Source organism: Heptranchias perlo, chromosome 31 (genome assembly GCF_035084215.1).
Source record: "Heptranchias perlo isolate sHepPer1 chromosome 31, sHepPer1.hap1, whole genome shotgun sequence".
NCBI classification, from domain to species: domain Eukaryota; kingdom Metazoa; phylum Chordata; class Chondrichthyes; order Hexanchiformes; family Hexanchidae; genus Heptranchias; species Heptranchias perlo.
In genome coordinates this window covers 22,234,762-22,251,823 of record NC_090355.1, presented here as the reverse complement: position 1 = coordinate 22,251,823, position 17,062 = coordinate 22,234,762, and the positions used below count along the sequence as shown (strand labels likewise).

Below are 17,062 nucleotides of genomic sequence, written 5' to 3'. Positions count from 1 at the left end.
TCCGGGAGCGTCGAAAACGCGGACGGCTAATTGTGTGCGCCCCCCACGCGATCGCGGGATAATTGGACCCATTAAGCCCTGCTTCCGGGTTCTGCGCTCCCCAGCTGCGTGCCGGCCGGCTGCGCATGCGCAGTACCGTCGACGCGATGTAGGAGCTCCAGTTAAAGGGGCAGTCTCCCAAAGCCCCTCCTGCTGCAAGCAAGAGGTCTGGGAGAATGGCTCAACAAAGGGGAAAGGCTGCGCCCCGTTTTTCAGATCTGGCGCTGCAGCTGATGCTGGAGGGCGTGAGGAGGAGGAGGGAAACACTCTTCCCAGAAGATGGGCGCAAGTTCCCTGCCGCCGCAACCAGGAAGGCATAGGCAGAGGTGGCGGCGGAGGTGAGCAGCAGGGGCAACACCCCAAGGACTTGGGAGCAGTGCCGCAAGCGCTTCAATGACCTGACTAGGTCTGGCAAGGTGAGTACACCAACGCACCCTCCCACATCCCGTCCCCACCATCACGCCAAGCAGATCACAACCCCCTCCTGCACAGCCACCACTGCGCTCCATCAGCAATCCTCACAGCCACTCATTCACCATCCTCGCCGTGCACGCAAGTACCCACCGTCCCTGACCCCACCCGAACACTACCACACACCCCACTCCCCATGCAATGGGATGGGCACGTGGCCCACGCTTCCTCCCATCCGTTCCGCGCCACGCTCAACCCAACCACACCGATGCTCGATGCGTCTCACGATGCAAGACGCACCCACTCACACATCTGTGTTTTGCCTTCACAGGAGAAGAGAAGCAAGAACAATAGGGAAAGGGCACGCACCGGAGGTGGGCCGCCGCAAGTGGTGGAGCTCACCGACGCCGAGGTGGAGGCGCTCGACCTCGCCCGCACGCGACATTGCCTGTCGGTGGCCGATGGCGAGTGTGTCGCTGCCGAAACGGCCGGTAAGGGAAAGCTGACACTCAACACCCATGATCGCGAGTTACCGTCTCATCACCTGCCATCAGGCGCACTGTCAAGTTGGTCCACATGCCTCAAAGTGCCCTCTGTTCTCTTGCAGGTCCGTCTTTGGGTCAAGCGAGCGTGGAGGGCGATTCCTCAGAGGACATGGCGGTCTCTGAGGGTGCATCGTCACATCAGAGCCAACCATCCACCAGCGCAGAGACACGCACCTCGGTGGGTCCCCCTCGCCAACTAGTTGGGGTAGCACTTGGTGAGTCACTGCGCACGAGTGAGCATGAGCAGACCCTGGTGGCAGGGGCAGCCGCGGAGGGTCCGTGACGGAGGGAGCACTCATCTCCAGGCTCTGCTCAGCCGGAACCAGATGCTGAACCCAGGGGGCCACCAGTGAAAAGGAGAGTCGTCGAGGGCCACCAGCTAATTGCTGAGGTACTGGCAGAGGTGCCGCACGCATTGTCCACAATAGCGCAGGCGATGGAGGAGTCCAACTCCTGCATGTGGGCATTGGTGGCGCAGGCACAGGAGGGTACCGGCGACACAGTGTCGCGGGTAGGTGCGGGACTGTCTGCGGTGGAGGACAGGCTGGCCTCCCTCGAGCGTCACGCACAGCTCCACTTCGAGTCCTTGCAGGCCCTGACAACGTCTGTACGGATTCAGGGTGAGCAACATTCCGACACCACCAACAGGCTGAGGGATACACTAGGGGTGGCCTTGCAAGGCCTCACACATGCCATCCAAACTGCCGTCCAGCAGGGTGGAAGGGGTGATGTGGGCCGAGGCCAAGAGAGGGATGATGGTGACCGGGGACATGGAAGCGGGGACGCCTCTCAAGGCGTCCCCACGTCCCACCCGTCGCCCACCTCTCAACCAGTACCCGCAATGGTGCCTCCTCTCCAGGTGGCCGAGTCTGCCCCTGCCCCGGTGCAGGAGGAGCAGTCTGTGGAGGTGCCCTCACGGGCACCGAAACCCAGGGGCCGTCCGCCAAAAGCATCTACCCGGTCAAGGCAAGAAGACGAGCAACCTGCCACTCCCTCTGCTGGAGCCACAGGGGTAGCACCACGTAGGGGTTCCCGGAGAAGAATTGCAAAGGCCTTATAATCACAAAGGGAATACACCAGGGTGTTTATTATTTTGTACTTTGTTTCTTATATAATGTCACATTCCAGATATTAAATAGTCTATTATCACCACTCCTGCCACCTCTCGTCCATTCTTCCGCGGCTTGTGCAATAGTTGCGTTCCGTGGAGGCCATCATGACGGCGAACACCTGCTGCCACCCATTGGGCACACTGCTGTGGGTGCAGGATTACTGGCAGCACTCTTCAGTGGAGGGGGCTGGTATGGCCGCTCGCATGTGCAGGTGAGGAGATGCGAGCGCCTCGCAGTGTCTGACTCTAGGAGAACCGTTGACGTATGAGTGCGTCCCTGGCCCGGCGACCATCCCGGTGAGTCGCGGCTCGGCGCATGGGTCGTCCAACATCCTCGGGCGCGTCCTCCTCCTCCTCCGCCTCCTCCTCCTCCGCCTCCTCCTCCTCCTCCTCGCCCACGCCTTCCTCAATGTGGGTGGCGGGTGTGGATGGGGCCTCCTCCAGCAGCACCCCTCTCTGTTGGGCCATGTTGTGCAGGGCACAGCAGACAACTATGATTCGTCCCACTCTGAATGGTGTGTATTGGAGCGCTCCCCCAGAACGATCAAGGCACCTGAAGCGCATCTTGAGAAGCCCTATGGTCTGCTCAATTGTAGACCTGGTAGCAGTGTGGCTGTCATTGTACCGACGCTCCGGCTCGGTGATGGGGTTCCTCAGAGGTGTCATGAGCCACGTGTGGAGGGGATACCCCTTGTCGCCGAGGAGCCAGCCGTTGCCGGCGTTGGGTGCCTGCAGGATGGGCGGGACGGCGGACTCCCTGAGGACGAAGGCATCGTGGCAGCTGCCGGGGTATCTGGCGCACACGTGTAGGAATCTCTGGCGGTGGTCACAGATGAGCTGGGCGTTCATGGAGTGATACCCCTTCCTGTTGATGAACAGCCCTGGCTCATGCGGAGGTGCCCGTATTGCGATGTGGGTGCAGTCGATTACACCCTGCACCCGTGGGAAGCCGGCCATGGCATGGAATCCAACCGCCCTCTCCATCTGGCTGCGCTTGTCCATGGCGAAGTTGATGTAGTGGGAGGCCCTGCGGAACAACCCATCGGTGACCTGCCTTATGCACTTGTGTGCAGAGGACTGACAGACCCCGGTGATGTCCCCGGTGGCACCCTGGAAGGAACCGGATGCGAAGAAGTTGAGGGCAGTGGTGACTTTGACGGCGACAGGTAAGAAGATGCTGCTTGGTCCATCAGGGAGCAGCTCGTCGTTAAGGAGGCTGCAGATGTCGGCGACTACCTGGCGATTGACTCTGAGCCTCCGTATGCACTGCTCCTCGGAGAGGTCCATGAAGCTGAGCCTCGCTCTGTACACCCTGTGCAGAGGGTAGTGCCTCCTGCGACGCATCTCTCTCTGCGGTTGCCCTCCCTCCTGCTGTGCAGGTGGGTGTGCCGCAGCACCGTGTTGGGGGGCCCCACCTCTCCGAGGCGGACGGCGTGGACTGCGAGGCTGCTGGGGCTGGTCATCCTGTTCGTTCTCCGACGATGTCAACGCACCACCCATCTGGCAGGTGTTGGTGTGAGGGGTTGTGCATGGTAGGTGGGTGGGTCCTCGGACTGGGACTGCGGTTTCGTGTCGGTCTGTCCTCTGGCTTGGCGGGGGTTGGTGGAGGGCAGGGGTTGCCCTATGTGACGCGGTGGCCTCCTGCGTGGGTGAGGGCTGTCCCCCGTGGAGCGCACCTTGGCACCTGCCACAGGCTGCTGGCTGCAACACGCCTGGTTTGAAGGGTACTGTTTCCCCCAGTGTGGGAAACTGACTGCGTTGAACCTAAAATCCCACACTTCCTCTTTTGACAGCTGCTTCAGCTCATTAACTGACCACAACGAGCAAGTTAAGTGCTCTCAAGTGGAACCCCGCTGGCTTTAATTGCCTGCGGGATTCCCACCAGCGGGGCTTTCGCGCGCAGCCCCGCACGTCAGCGCGGTACCCGGAAGTGGCCGGGATTTCGTCCGAATCCGGTCACGTGATCGGAGATCGGGATTTTCGGGGCCCCCCCGCTGGAAACCCGCAGGTAACCCGACCCTAAAATCGAGCCCAATATCTCTGTGGCTCGGTGTCAAATTTTGTTTGATAATCGCTCCTGTGAAGCGCTTTGGGACGTTTTACTACGTTAAAGGTGTTCTATGAATGTGCTATATAACAAATAATTGTTTTATTTCCAATATATATACACACATTAACCAAAAGTGCACATCAACTTTCTAGTACCAAATATTTTTTTTAAATGCAAAAACTCTGCACTTGCTGGTGGCCGTGCACAGTGGAGATAGCCCTGCCTACAAGCAGTCATTAGTGTATTCTTTTACCTTTCACTTCACTTCTGAAGAAATACATTTTTTTATGATGTCTGCAAAACCTGTCTTATCCGAAGCTTTGACATTTAGGTGAGAGAGCAGGAGAGATCAAATTAACATTTTGAGTTGTGCGTAATTGTAGATTGTCCGTTTAACATTGCTGTTACTACACTAAGAGTGGGCATGAACCTCACTAACACCAATAAGTTCAATAAAATGGCTCCACTTTACTCAAAATGGTCAGTTGACCTATTTCCACAAATCAATCTTGATATGTTTGCCAATTAACCCTGCTGTTCCTATTCATACTGTAGCCTGCATTGATGCTCGCCTGCTATTTGACCCCATCTGCCAATTTGTCCATAGTGCATCAATGAAGATTCGAGAGTAAACGAATGGAAAGCAGCCAATTTGATGTGGTGCAAAAGATGATGCTTATTAAGTGAGCTTTATTGCATCAATTTTTTTCCCCCCAAGAAAGCATCTGTTCATGGGCTTTTAAATAGCAAAATTTCTGTTTAGAGAAACTGCCGTACGCTGCCAGTATTTACCACATTAGTGAAGGTTATTGCTATGTTTTAACACATCAAAGCACACTAATGCAAGTTTTGAGAACTTAAAATGCTTTTTATCAACAAACTCTCATGCTGTACAATTGCTTAGTTGTACATGCCATTGTGATACAGCAGTGAACTTTTAAGAATAACTGAAATTTCAAAAGCTATCTAATGTACTCGATTTATTTAGCATTTTGTAAAGTTTACACATGTAGAACGATAGAATTTACAGTATGAAAAGAGGCCATTCAGCCATGGTTTCTGACTCGGGTGATAGTGCTACCACTGAGTCAAGGCTGTTATTATGACATATGAGTGACAATTAAGAGTTTTCTGAAATTTTGAAAGAAGTTTTAAAAATTGCAAGTAAATATTCCTTTTACTAGACACATGAGTTACTGGTCTACTTGTTTTTAAGTGTACAGCTGACTGTATCGCCAGCAATTCATAAATGCTTGATTCAGTTTCATCCATGGATAACGTTAACTTTTTTCCAACGATTAAATCTGATGCTTCTGTTCAATACTATTTAAAGAATGGAATAGACCAATGATGCACAGAGAGCCTTTTGTTTACTGAGAAGATTTGTAGAAAAGTGACCAGTAAATAATTGTAGCCTTGTTGCCTTTCTATGTGAAGTGCCAAGACCATACCACCAAAGTTTTAAAAACACAGATAAGATGAAATAAATCAAGAAGCAGTGATTAAGTGATGTCTGGCTTGGTTGGAAGCTCACAGTTTCGAGGTCCTGGGAGGTAATAATTGGAATGTTTTGAAGTGCATCATAAGTTTTTCAAACCATTAATTGTCACTTATGCCAAACAGGAATATATCTATTATGAACAAGTAAATTGGTCTTTTAAAAGAATTCAGAGAGGTTCCTGTCCTTTTTGGGAATCAATTTAATCAAACTACTGCAATCTTAAATCAGCTGTATCATAAATGTAAATTTTTGGTATCTTTTAATGGCCTTTTTAAATGGCTCTCAGCTATTGAATGTTATGAAATACTTTATGTTCTTTTTAGTAATTTACAAGAGTATTAATGACTGTACTGCAACCTTTATCTAGTGATACATCATCTGATAATGGATTGGAGAATATGTTTCTCCGATGGTATTTGATTAAATCTTTACATCGATATTTAAGTCTTTGAGGGACACCCTGTACTCTAAGGATTAATAGAGTTTAGAATGTGTAATTCATTCTTATAGTGATAAAAATCCTATTTTAACATTTAAAGCTTATTGATTTTTCTGGAAAATGATTTAAAGAGATAGAAGTCTTAAAAATTACATTTGAACACCACTGGAATTACTTGGCAATGATGTTGTGTTATCAGTATGGAATATGGCATTAATGGAATAGATCATGTAACTGTGAATTATTTATGTGGTCCAGATCTTCTCAGCACAGGAGTTTTATCTACCCAGTGTGGATGAATGCTCATTTTTTGAATCACGAGCCTATTATTATTGTTCTTTTCATTGTTACATTGCTTGCATAGGATGCTGTATACAAAAGGCTATTTTTTGTATCTGATGCATGATGGTAACACAGAAGATTAATCATTTTGCAATAATTTGTTTGTGGACACTATTCATATCTTTTTTTATCATATATTCATCCAGCCCTTGCAAAAGAGTATAACATTTAATTATAACTCCTAAAAATAGAAAATTCAGTGACTTCCACAGTAACTGGAAGTGGTTCATTGTAATGGCCTGAATGCAGAATGATGACCATGTGACCCATCCATCATACAAAAAGATCTAATTTTAGTAAATTTCCATAGTGGAGCGATACTAAAGCATTAAGGTTTTAGAAATAATTGTGATGTGAATTTTTTGCTCCTAGGAATGTATAGATCAATTCAGGGTTAATATAAAATATTAATAATCTTGTGCTGTATAGCCTACTGGGTGTCGCATCTAATTTAGTAGGTCATCAAGTGGTGTCTGAGACAATGGCAGCACGTATCCACCAGCATGTAGATGATATTGTTGAATACAGACATCCTTCCATTTAGTGCATCAGACTTTTTTTTTAAAATGTTGTCATGTTAGCAATAAGCAAATTTGGCTTCTATGTTTTACAAATTATGCTTTAAAAAACAAAGCTTAGAAATGTTGTAAAACATTTAACTTGTACACCATGGAGTGTCATTTTTATTCTTTCTTCAACCTGAATTTGTCTTTCTGCAGTAGAAGCACTTTGTGGTCCAGTCACACGTCATGAATAGCTGTGCTAAGTAGTATTATGGTACAAGTTTTCTCTATGACACCATATTCAGCGAGTTCTAAGGCTGTCTGTGAGAGGTTCTGACTGGAGGTTTGGTCCTTCTGCAGGAGAAAACATTTGTGAAAAAAATCAGACTGTTTCTTGTATATTGCGGAATTAGAGCAAGAGAAACCTCTAAGGAAATTCCCATGTCCACCTTTGTTTTGGGAGAATGATGCATATGTACCCAAGAACCCCAAAGAACATTTAAAGCATTTACTGATAATTTTAATGTTTAGGGGAACAGCACACAGTTTGAAATAGCACTGGTCATGTGGTGTTCCTTTCCAATATCTGATTCTCAAACTGATGATCATGCCTATATTACATGTAAATCTATATGAGATATGCTAGATGTTACTGACACTTTGGAGATATGAGCCTTTAGGACCTTACAAGACTGATATGATGATCAGAATTTTTGTGATCCACTAACAGAGCTAAAAGCTTATGTATAATGGTGGGTCTCTTGGAGGGGAAAATCAGGAGCACTAAAAATGCAAAATATATTCTGCTGCTAAATTGCAGCTTTGTGTACCTTGAGCTTGTCCCTTTTAGGCCATAAGGTGCAATTGGTTTGTTTTGTTAAATCAGTTCGAAGCGATAGATTCGTATTTCAATTAGAGGTCAGAATACCCTTTTTAATACTTTTTTTTTTAGAAGTATGACTCCTGAACCTAGATTTTTCTGATCGACATTATTTTACCGCTGGCAGTATCCCATTTACATGCTTTGTTGAGCAGAGCATTTATTTTAAATGGGTCCTGCCAGTATTAAAATAACGCTGATTGGAAAATCTAAGCTCTGAAGTCAATTAAAACGTATTTTCTGTTGGCGGAGAAGGTTCGCTATATTGACAATGATTGGCTTTCTTTCTCTCTTTATTTATAATATATTTTATTGCCGCACCTACCTAGTTGTTAATAAAATCAAGTAGATAAGATGCACTTGATTGTGATCTTGAAGTTGTGCCATTTGCTTGGAAGATTGTTGTTCTTCACATAACATTTGCTGCTTTTTTTTAGTTTTAAGAAACATATTAGTAATGGTACTGTTGTCAATGCTCAGTGGACTACTGACAGGCAATTCTGATTTTCCTTGTCTTGTAATCATATAATATATGCAGATCCAAACAAATGTTTTATTTTGTTCATTTTTATTGCTTTAAACTGATATTTGACATTTTGTTTAATAAGTATTCTGGTTATAATAAATTTGAAGAAGTAGTGTACATCTTTGATGGGATGCAGAGCAAAGAAATACTGCCATAACAATGACATTCAGTTGCTCTTTCATTTTTATCCATTGTGTTGCTTGTTTTTACAGTAAATGTACATGAATATACAAATTGCACAAGTTATCCTAAATGAGTTTTTCTGCTTAAGACCACTTCATTTGTTTTCTTTCCCACAGGGCCACATAGGTACCACAGCAACCAAAAATATTGATGTCTACCTCCCTATGCAGACAAGCCAAGACAAGATGCAGCCAATGACCGTGGTAACAATGGCAAGTGCCAGAGTTCAAGATCTGATTGGCTTACTCTGCTGGCAGTACACAAGTGAAGGACGGGAACCCAAGCTGAAGTAATTGAAGTACCTTTTACTAATTTTTTTTGTAATATTGTGTTTCTCCTCCCTTCTTTCTCTTTCACTTTATAATATCATGAGGCTTTTTAATTACAGACTTGGCCATATTACAAATTGGATAAAATGAAAGCATTTTGGGTTTGTCTTTATTTAGTGTTACTGATTTTAGAAATACTACCTTTTTTATCAGTCAATTTATTTTATTGAGGGAGAGTTGGAACTTGGGATCTACAGTGGAGTCTGAATATAGTGTTTGGTTTGGCAAATACTGCAAATGAACGCTATATCTGAGCACTATAACAAAAGATTGTTTTAGTTTGCTTCTTGGTAGCTTCCACAGAGTGCAGTGTTAAAGACTGCAGTTGGTCAAGAGAATTCCAGTTGTCATCCTAAATGGGCTGCTCTCCCCCCTCTCAAGAAGTAAAGGTGTATGGCATTGTTTGTTAGAAAGCTATGTTCAGTTTGGCTCTTAGGTTCAAAATTCTCCATCACTGCTAACTGCTAGTTTTATGCCATTTACAACATTTAGGTCAGAGAGTTCATGACCAGTTTTGGAATGCCCTAGTTGTGCAAGCACATCAAATTCTTGCTGTACCACTCCTTGTGGTGGAGAGATGTTTTCTTCCTCGTCATTATCTAAAGGATCATTCTGAAGCGAGAAGTTCCACTTGTGAAAGAAGTTTTAATGCCAGTCTCTAAAACTACTCCCCAACCTGTCTCAATTAATTGGATACCATCCGGCGGGTTAAAAAGGTTTTTGTCATACTATCAACTGTATCTCCTTCAGATGATGTGGTCTGAATATGTGGCTACCATCTATCCGACACAGAATCAGCTGACAAGATTCTGAGTTTTACAGTGTGGCATTGACCGTGCTTAATTTTGAGTTGCAATGTTTCAGAAAGTAACATGCTGATTATACTATTAGGTACTACAGTGGGCATTTTAAAAAAGCAGCAGTTTTCTATTTGTTTATTATTATATATTAACTTTTTGAATGTAGAATCTTTTAAGTTGTCAGTAAAATATTACTGTATTTTTACATCAGCTTAATAACATTGCTGATGTGGAAAGCATTATAAGTAAACAAATCTTTCAAATGCTAAATGATAAACTTTTAGTTCCAAACAGGCATAGAATAGAATTTTGTATATACAGGTAGTAGGTTCATTGTTAAATTTCTAACTTCAGTTGCAATCCTGAGGACAATGCTGGGCAGAGGCCAAGTGCTTCTGCACCAGAAAGTGAGGTAAAATCGGAGGTGAAGTTGTAATTGGGTCACTCTTAAACAACCAATAGTGGTTTTGGCGGAGGAATGGGAACAGGTTGACTGCTTCCTTGGCTACAGGTGTGCTCCTTGAATAACAGCAGAAACTACTTTCATTTATACAGCACCTTTAATGTAAAAAAAAAGCACCAAGGAGCTTTACAGTGAATATAGAAAGGGAACTAACATTTAGCCATGGAGAGAGGCATCCGAACTATAAAAGTTCTAAAGCACAGAAGGTCATTACTCCTATTTGTGTCTCTGTCAGCTTCTTGCTGGAGCAATCCAAGACTAATCCCACTGCCCCGTGATCTGCATAACCTTGATCTTCCTTTGCTTCAAATGTTTAGGAGGGTGACCAAAAGCTTGATTTGAAAAGGGGTTTTGAGTAGATTTTTAAAGGTGAAGAGAGAAATAGAGAGTCATAAGGGTTTAAGGAAGATGTTACAGAGGATAACGTTGAAGCGGCTCAAGGCTGGATCTATCATCAATGGTAGGGCAAAGGGAGGGGGGAGATGCACAAAATAGAGGATGTCTGAAGGGTTACAATGCTGCAGGACAGAGTAGAGATGGGGTGGAGTAGGGATTTGAATGTGGCAACTAGCATTTTAAATTTAATGTATGGGAGAATAGGGAACCAATATAGGATAGTGAAGGAGATGGTCAAGATACAGGTAGCTGAGTTTTGGACAAGCTGGAGTTTATTGAGGATTAGTTTTTGTGGAAGGTGAACAATAGCAAGGGGGGAATTGGAATAGTCAAGAGATGACAAAGCGTGGATAAGGGTTTCAATGGCGGAAGAGCTGAGATAGGGCAGGTGATGGGAAATATGGCTAAGGAGGAAATAAGTGGTTTTGGTGAATGATGGGTTTTGGGGTTTGAAATTCAGCTGTGGGTTGAACCGGGAATTTTGCATAACCTGCTTCAGGCTGAGTCTGTGGCCAGAGAGAGGGACAGAGTCTGTTACAAGGTAACAGAGTTTATGTCAGAGGCCAAAATCAATGGCTTCAGTCTTCTTGATATTAAATTGAAGTAATTTGTGACGACTCCATGATGTCAGACAGTCTGGCAGCATGGAGCTGGTCAAGAGTGGTGATGGAGAAGTAGAGCTGGATGTCAACAGTATCTGTATGGAAAATGACCTGCAGATGGTGTAGCCATGGGGCAGCAGGTAGATTATGATAAGGGGGCTAAGGATAGAGCTTTGGGGGACTCTGGAGGCAATGGTACACGGGTGGGGAGAGAAGCTGTTGCTGGAGATGCGCCAACAATGGTCAGATAGTTAGGAGTGGAACCCCGCGGGGGCACTTCCACACAGCTGCGCAATGCAGGAGATTAATATAGTTGACCGTTTCAAATCCCGTGGAGAGGTTGACGAAGAGTAGGAGAGAAAATGCATCCTAGTCACAGGGTTGTCATTCAGAATTTTAGCCAGGGCTGTCTTGGTGCTGAGAGAAGGGTGGAAGCCAGACAGAAGGGATTTGAACAGGGAGTTTTGAGAGTTGATCATCAAGCAAAGCGACAATAATGCGCTCCCGGAAAGGTAGGTTAGAGATGGGACAGTAGCTGGAGAGCATAGATGGATCACAGGTAGGTTTTTTGAGGATTGGGTAATGATAAGGAGAGGGATGGTGCTGGAGGGAAAAGAAGCAGTTAACGATACCAGCTGGCTTGGGACCCAGAAGGAGCAGTTGGGGAGTTGGATGGAGGGAAAGAGTTGAAGGTGCAGTAGCTGGTTCTTGGATGAGATGAGCATGTGGAGGAAACTGCAGCGTGATAGAGGAATGCAGCTGGAAGGAGGTCAGGGACGAGGTGGGGGGGAGCAGACACAAAGGAAATAGTTGAGACAGCTGCATGGATAGTCTCGACGTTATGGATGAAGAAATCCATGAGTTCTTCAGTCGATATTGGAAGTGTGTGTGTGGGGGCGGGGGGGGGGGAGGGGTTTGAGGAGGCAGTTCATCCTGGAGAGAAGGAGCTCATGGTTGCCTTTGTTTTCTAGGATGATCCTGAAGTAGTTAGAGGTTTTGGTTGAAGAAAGCGAGGCACGGTACTGCTGGACATAGTTGAACTGGTTCTGGCGATGAATGGGACTAAATGGATAGCTCTGTCAAAGAGCAGGCACGATGGGCCAAATGGCCTCCTCTTGTGCTGCACCTACCATGATTCTATGAATGACCAGTAGGTTATGTGCCATGTAGACTCGAGTCGTCGCAAGAAACGATCAGGTCAAGCGGGCAACTGCAGGTGGCAGAGTTGAAATGGAGGGTGAGAAAACATTAGGGGAAAGTTTAAAATGAAGGGTTATGTATCTTCACCATAGTTTTTCCGCCCCCCTTCACCCTCCCCGAATGGCTCAGTAAGTTTATCCAATGACAAGCTGAGACACGCAGTTAGCTGATCACAGTTAGGGTGGAGGTAGAAGTGCAATAATTGCCCTCAGTGATCCTGGGTTAGAGAAGGGAAAATTAACCAGGGTTCCTGCACCTTACCAGTGACCCCTTCTAGGAGTGTATATTTGCACTTTGGGTAAGGACAGGATCAGGATCTGATTTGGTGCCTCTGAGATCAAGTTGCCTGGCAACAATCGCTGTCAAGGCATCTACTCGAATAGAGGGCAGTTGGGTGAGGTACTGATGGACACCCCGAAGCGGTATGCCAGCAAGGACTTCCGACTTGGCGAGGAGGGAAGAATATTAATAAGGGAAAAATAAGTATGTTCGTTGTAAAAGAGAAATCCCAGGTGTCCATGAACACTGTTCAGGTGCCTTGGACATGTGGGTAGCTATTAATACTGAACCCTGCCTACCCACCTCTGCTCCACAAGGATACCAAGCTCTTTCCAGTTACAAACTGAGCATCCAAACTATGCTTGGGCAGACAAAGGAGAAGCTGGCTGAATATTCTGATGGAAAAGTGAGAACCCCCCAAGAATTTTGCACAGACTAGTTGTCACCTTTGGCAGTTGATTGGTGATGAGGGCAGTCTGGCTATCATTACAATAGTTGCATCTCTGGTACAAGTTCTGTCTCTTCTTTGGACAGATAGCACCACGGTAGTTGACTTCATGGTCAGAAGATGTGGTCATAGATGTTGATACCTCATGATGTGAACAGAATAAAAGGGGAAGATGTGATGCATTTTATTGTCTTCCATCATGTCATATTAAATTCCCAAATTGATCAATGCATGTTAAATTCTCTGTGGATAATTCTGGTTTTGTGGCTACTGGTATTTGAAGTGTACCCTAGTATTGATTAGATTACATCTGTTTTGCCAATAATTGATTGTACTCACATTACAGCAAAGCAAGGGAAATATGATTGATGACTAATTTCCTTGCTGGCCCTCATAACATTCTGCTATACTAGTAGCCATTGCATCCAGACAATACGTAGGTAATTATTCCTCCTCCTGAGATGAGGATGCTGGATTTATTTTCCAGAAAAAGCCACTGCCACCATCCAAGTTTTTCCGCTGTGTTCATGCCTGTGATTGTCAGTAAATTACCTCCACAAGGTGCAGTCAGCTCCCATTTTTCCCTCCTTTTACTTTGTTGGGTACTTCAAAAATTTTCTCCCCTTGAGCACTGCACAGTGTTGGAAGCGCAGGATCAGTGAAATTACCTGATGGAATTGGAGCCCTCCCATGGGCAGCAGAAAAAAAACCCAAAACAATAAAAAGCCTATAGCTCAATGATGTGTGCCACAGCTTATCTTGACAGCTAAGTTTGTAGCAAGACAGTTCTTTGCTGAATCTGTAACCAGACTAAGTAAACTGGAATTCATAACTTATGACCGATTACATGTGCACTGGCATAAATTGCAGAAGATTATTAAAATATTATATGTTATAAGGAGATTGCCATCAAACCACTTTCATGATAGGGAGCTTGACGCAAGACAGCTTCCTGATGGTCCTTTAACTTGACTGACAGATTGTGTTGAAAAATTCCATAGCTTTTCAAAGTGGTGTACTTTTTCTGCCCTAGTCTTTTGAAGTTAATCTGTTATGTCAAATTAAGCCATTGCTTCATAAGGAGTACATGTGATTGACTGATCAGGACCTCAGTGATCTTTATAGAACACGAAACCCCCTCTCCACCTCAACCACCCGCCATGTGATTTTGAACCAGCATTTAGGTTTCTGTATCTTTAATTGATCCTGTTTACAGCTGTATTTGCTGCCCCTCCCTTACCCCCCCCCCATTTTGAAACCTGATGTGCTTTTATTGGTTGCAAAATTATCTTCTGATTGGGTGTTTATAATAGCTGTTTGTATAATTTCTGAATTGTACATGGCATTGCTGTGTATTAACATTTTGTTTTCATTTCATGACCTCTAAGTGTATTAGTGGTGTTACCTAGTTGTAGTAATTTATTTTATTTGGCCAATCATGTAATCTATTATTGTATTATTAACTAGTAACTGTTGTCTTTTTGTAATATCACTTCTTTTGTTTACCCAATCATGGGCTCCATTGAAATTTGGGGCTGAGGAAGCAGTTTGGGAGGGTTGTCGCACAAGTGAGCTTGGAAACTGTCAATAATCATTTTGCAGTGGACAAACCGTTATGCATGACCATTACAAGTGAAATTGAGAGTAAGTTGCACAGCTGAAATAGCAAGTTTAAGGAGACTGCATCCTTAAGTGATCGGTGAGTTTGTGCTCAGTCAATTACGACTATTAATTCATAAAGATTTGTTTGTTATTTAAAAAACCTATTCGCAAAACCATTTTCTCCCCCCATTGCCTGTGAATCCAGGGTCGTCATAACAGCATCACAAAACCATTAGGCCATCTTCAATTTAACACCATTCATTTGAATATTGCAGATGTGCTTAAACCAATTGTATTCAATGTTTAAATGCAATGTGATTGAATAATCAATCATTCTCACTGTTCCCTCCAGCCTACCTTGGAACTGATGTAGTTTAAATCATTCTGCGGTCATCTGGGGTCAGTTCCGAGGTCAAACGTGGTAATGATCCTATCCAACTAGAATTGCCTGTTATCAGGGGAATAAGTTGTGCTTTGGAGAGTAGAAAGAAATAGTGCTGGTCTTATCTGCGGGCGGATTATCTTCTGACCTGGGAAAGGAACGTTGTGTTTTTTAATTTTGTCTTTCTTAACCCCTGCTGCATCACTGCTTTCTGTTTTGCCACCTCCTCATTGTTCTCCTCCTTTCTGGAGGACACCTTGTATCAGCTGATGCACTTGTTTTATGGGGAGAGATGCATCATCCAGCTCACTTATTTAACTTCTCCAAGACAAGAAACTCTGCCACCATGAGATGCCCCCTCTAGGTGCACTGCCAACAACCAGTGACTATCACCGAGATATCCTAGTTTGTACATCAATCAAGGCTGATGTTTGAATCTGTCACTCCTTGGCATTTGGGAGTCTTCGTATAATGTTGGATTTACTCGCTTGATTTTTTGGGCAGCTTTAGTGGGATAGCAGCAGAAAACTGGCTTTGCATCTACCTTTGACCAGAAGTACAAAATGCTTATTGACTCGATGCTGTGAAGTGTTGATTACTTATAGTTTAGTGTACTTTTTTCCTTTATTCACAGTCCACTGAAGCCTGACCATGTTATCAACCCTATGCTTAGCCCTTTAGGTGTGACCTTTTAGTTATAACCCAATGGACTGCAGTTACTAAGTGCTGATGGATGTGCTCTGGTGCTTTCACTTGTTGTAGTTCAAAGAACCCTTCTATGTAAACACTGAAATCACTTTTATTTTTTAAAAACTTGTTTACATTTCTTTATGTAAAAATAATGCAATTAGGATGTTTTACTCTACCTTTTTGCTGATAGAAATAGTTCAGTTTGTACACTGTCACCTGAAGTGGGAATTGATTTCCCACCTACTGAAAAAAAATGTTGTCACCATTTAAAGAGAAACTGTCCCATCTGTTCCTTTATAGAAACCATGCACAGTTTTGTAAATTAATACAAAATGTTAGTGTAAGAACAAATTGAGATTTCAAGTACATAAAGAAATTGAAAGTGTGTGTATGCTAACACGTCTGTTTCCTTTCAAGGACATATTAAGCCAGGAGAGAAGATTTAGGCTGGGAAATTCCTCATAGCTGCTCCTGCTCCCCCGGTATTTCTTTGCCGGAAGTGCAGCGGAAACCCCGATGAAGTAACACTGGCGGAGCGGGAACAGCTCTAAGGAATTTCCTGCTAGTCTCAAGGTTAGTGACAAAGAATACTCCCGTTAACACAGAAAAACCTTGTTACGCAATGAAAGTGCATTGTTTGCATTGCATCGGCTGCTGTGTAATTATTAGTGGTGTTTTTTGTTCCAATATTGCCATTTACTTACAATCTTGTTAGTCATTCTCTCAGGAAAATTGCAGTTTACATTATTATTAATGCAGTGTCATTACCTGTTTTATTTAATACAGAACTGAGTCATGACAACTGGTCTTATATCAGTTTATATTCTGTATTTAAGATGCCATATTTGAACAGTTTTATGTGGAAATTTGTGAATTAATTGGTGAAATTGCAAATCAGTTAGTCAGTCCAATAATTCATTGTCAAGTCAAATCAATAAACTTTGTAAATCAACTCAATTTATTCATAAATGATCTATAGATCAAATGACCAATTAAACAATTAGCATGCACTTTGTAATTAATTAATTGAGAAATCAATCATTTAATTAAAATTCCAAATTTAAACCACACATTTTAGAGGCATACTGACACATGAATAATTAAGTAATATTTTATACCTTAGTAGCATTTTTGCTGGCAGTTTCAAACCAGTCTCCTGCCACAACTGCTTTATAAGGAAAAATCCTCTGAAGGAGAGGGGCATTGATCCCCGCCCCCCAAGTTTAAAAGAAATATAATTGCCGTAACCCGTTTGAGTATCTGCAGGCCTCTTGAACACTTGTTTAAAAAATATATTTTAGTAAATGTTGGTGCTCATCAAATATATGTATGTCTCTATCT

At 44.0% G+C, this 17,062-nt stretch overlaps 1 protein-coding gene across 3 annotated transcripts in view; it reads left to right on the top strand.

Annotated features, from left to right (window-relative positions):
- The window catches only part of mapkap1 (MAPK associated protein 1), a 199,333-nt gene that overhangs the window by 83,299 nt on the left and 98,972 nt on the right, over positions 1-17,062 (top strand). For all 3 annotated transcript variants that reach the window (XM_067969731.1, XM_067969730.1, XM_067969732.1), the window contains one exon: positions 8,647-8,819. In XM_067969731.1, coding sequence (XP_067825832.1) covers positions 8,647-8,819 — 173 coding nt within the window. The remainder of the gene's footprint in view (positions 1-8,646; positions 8,820-17,062) is intronic.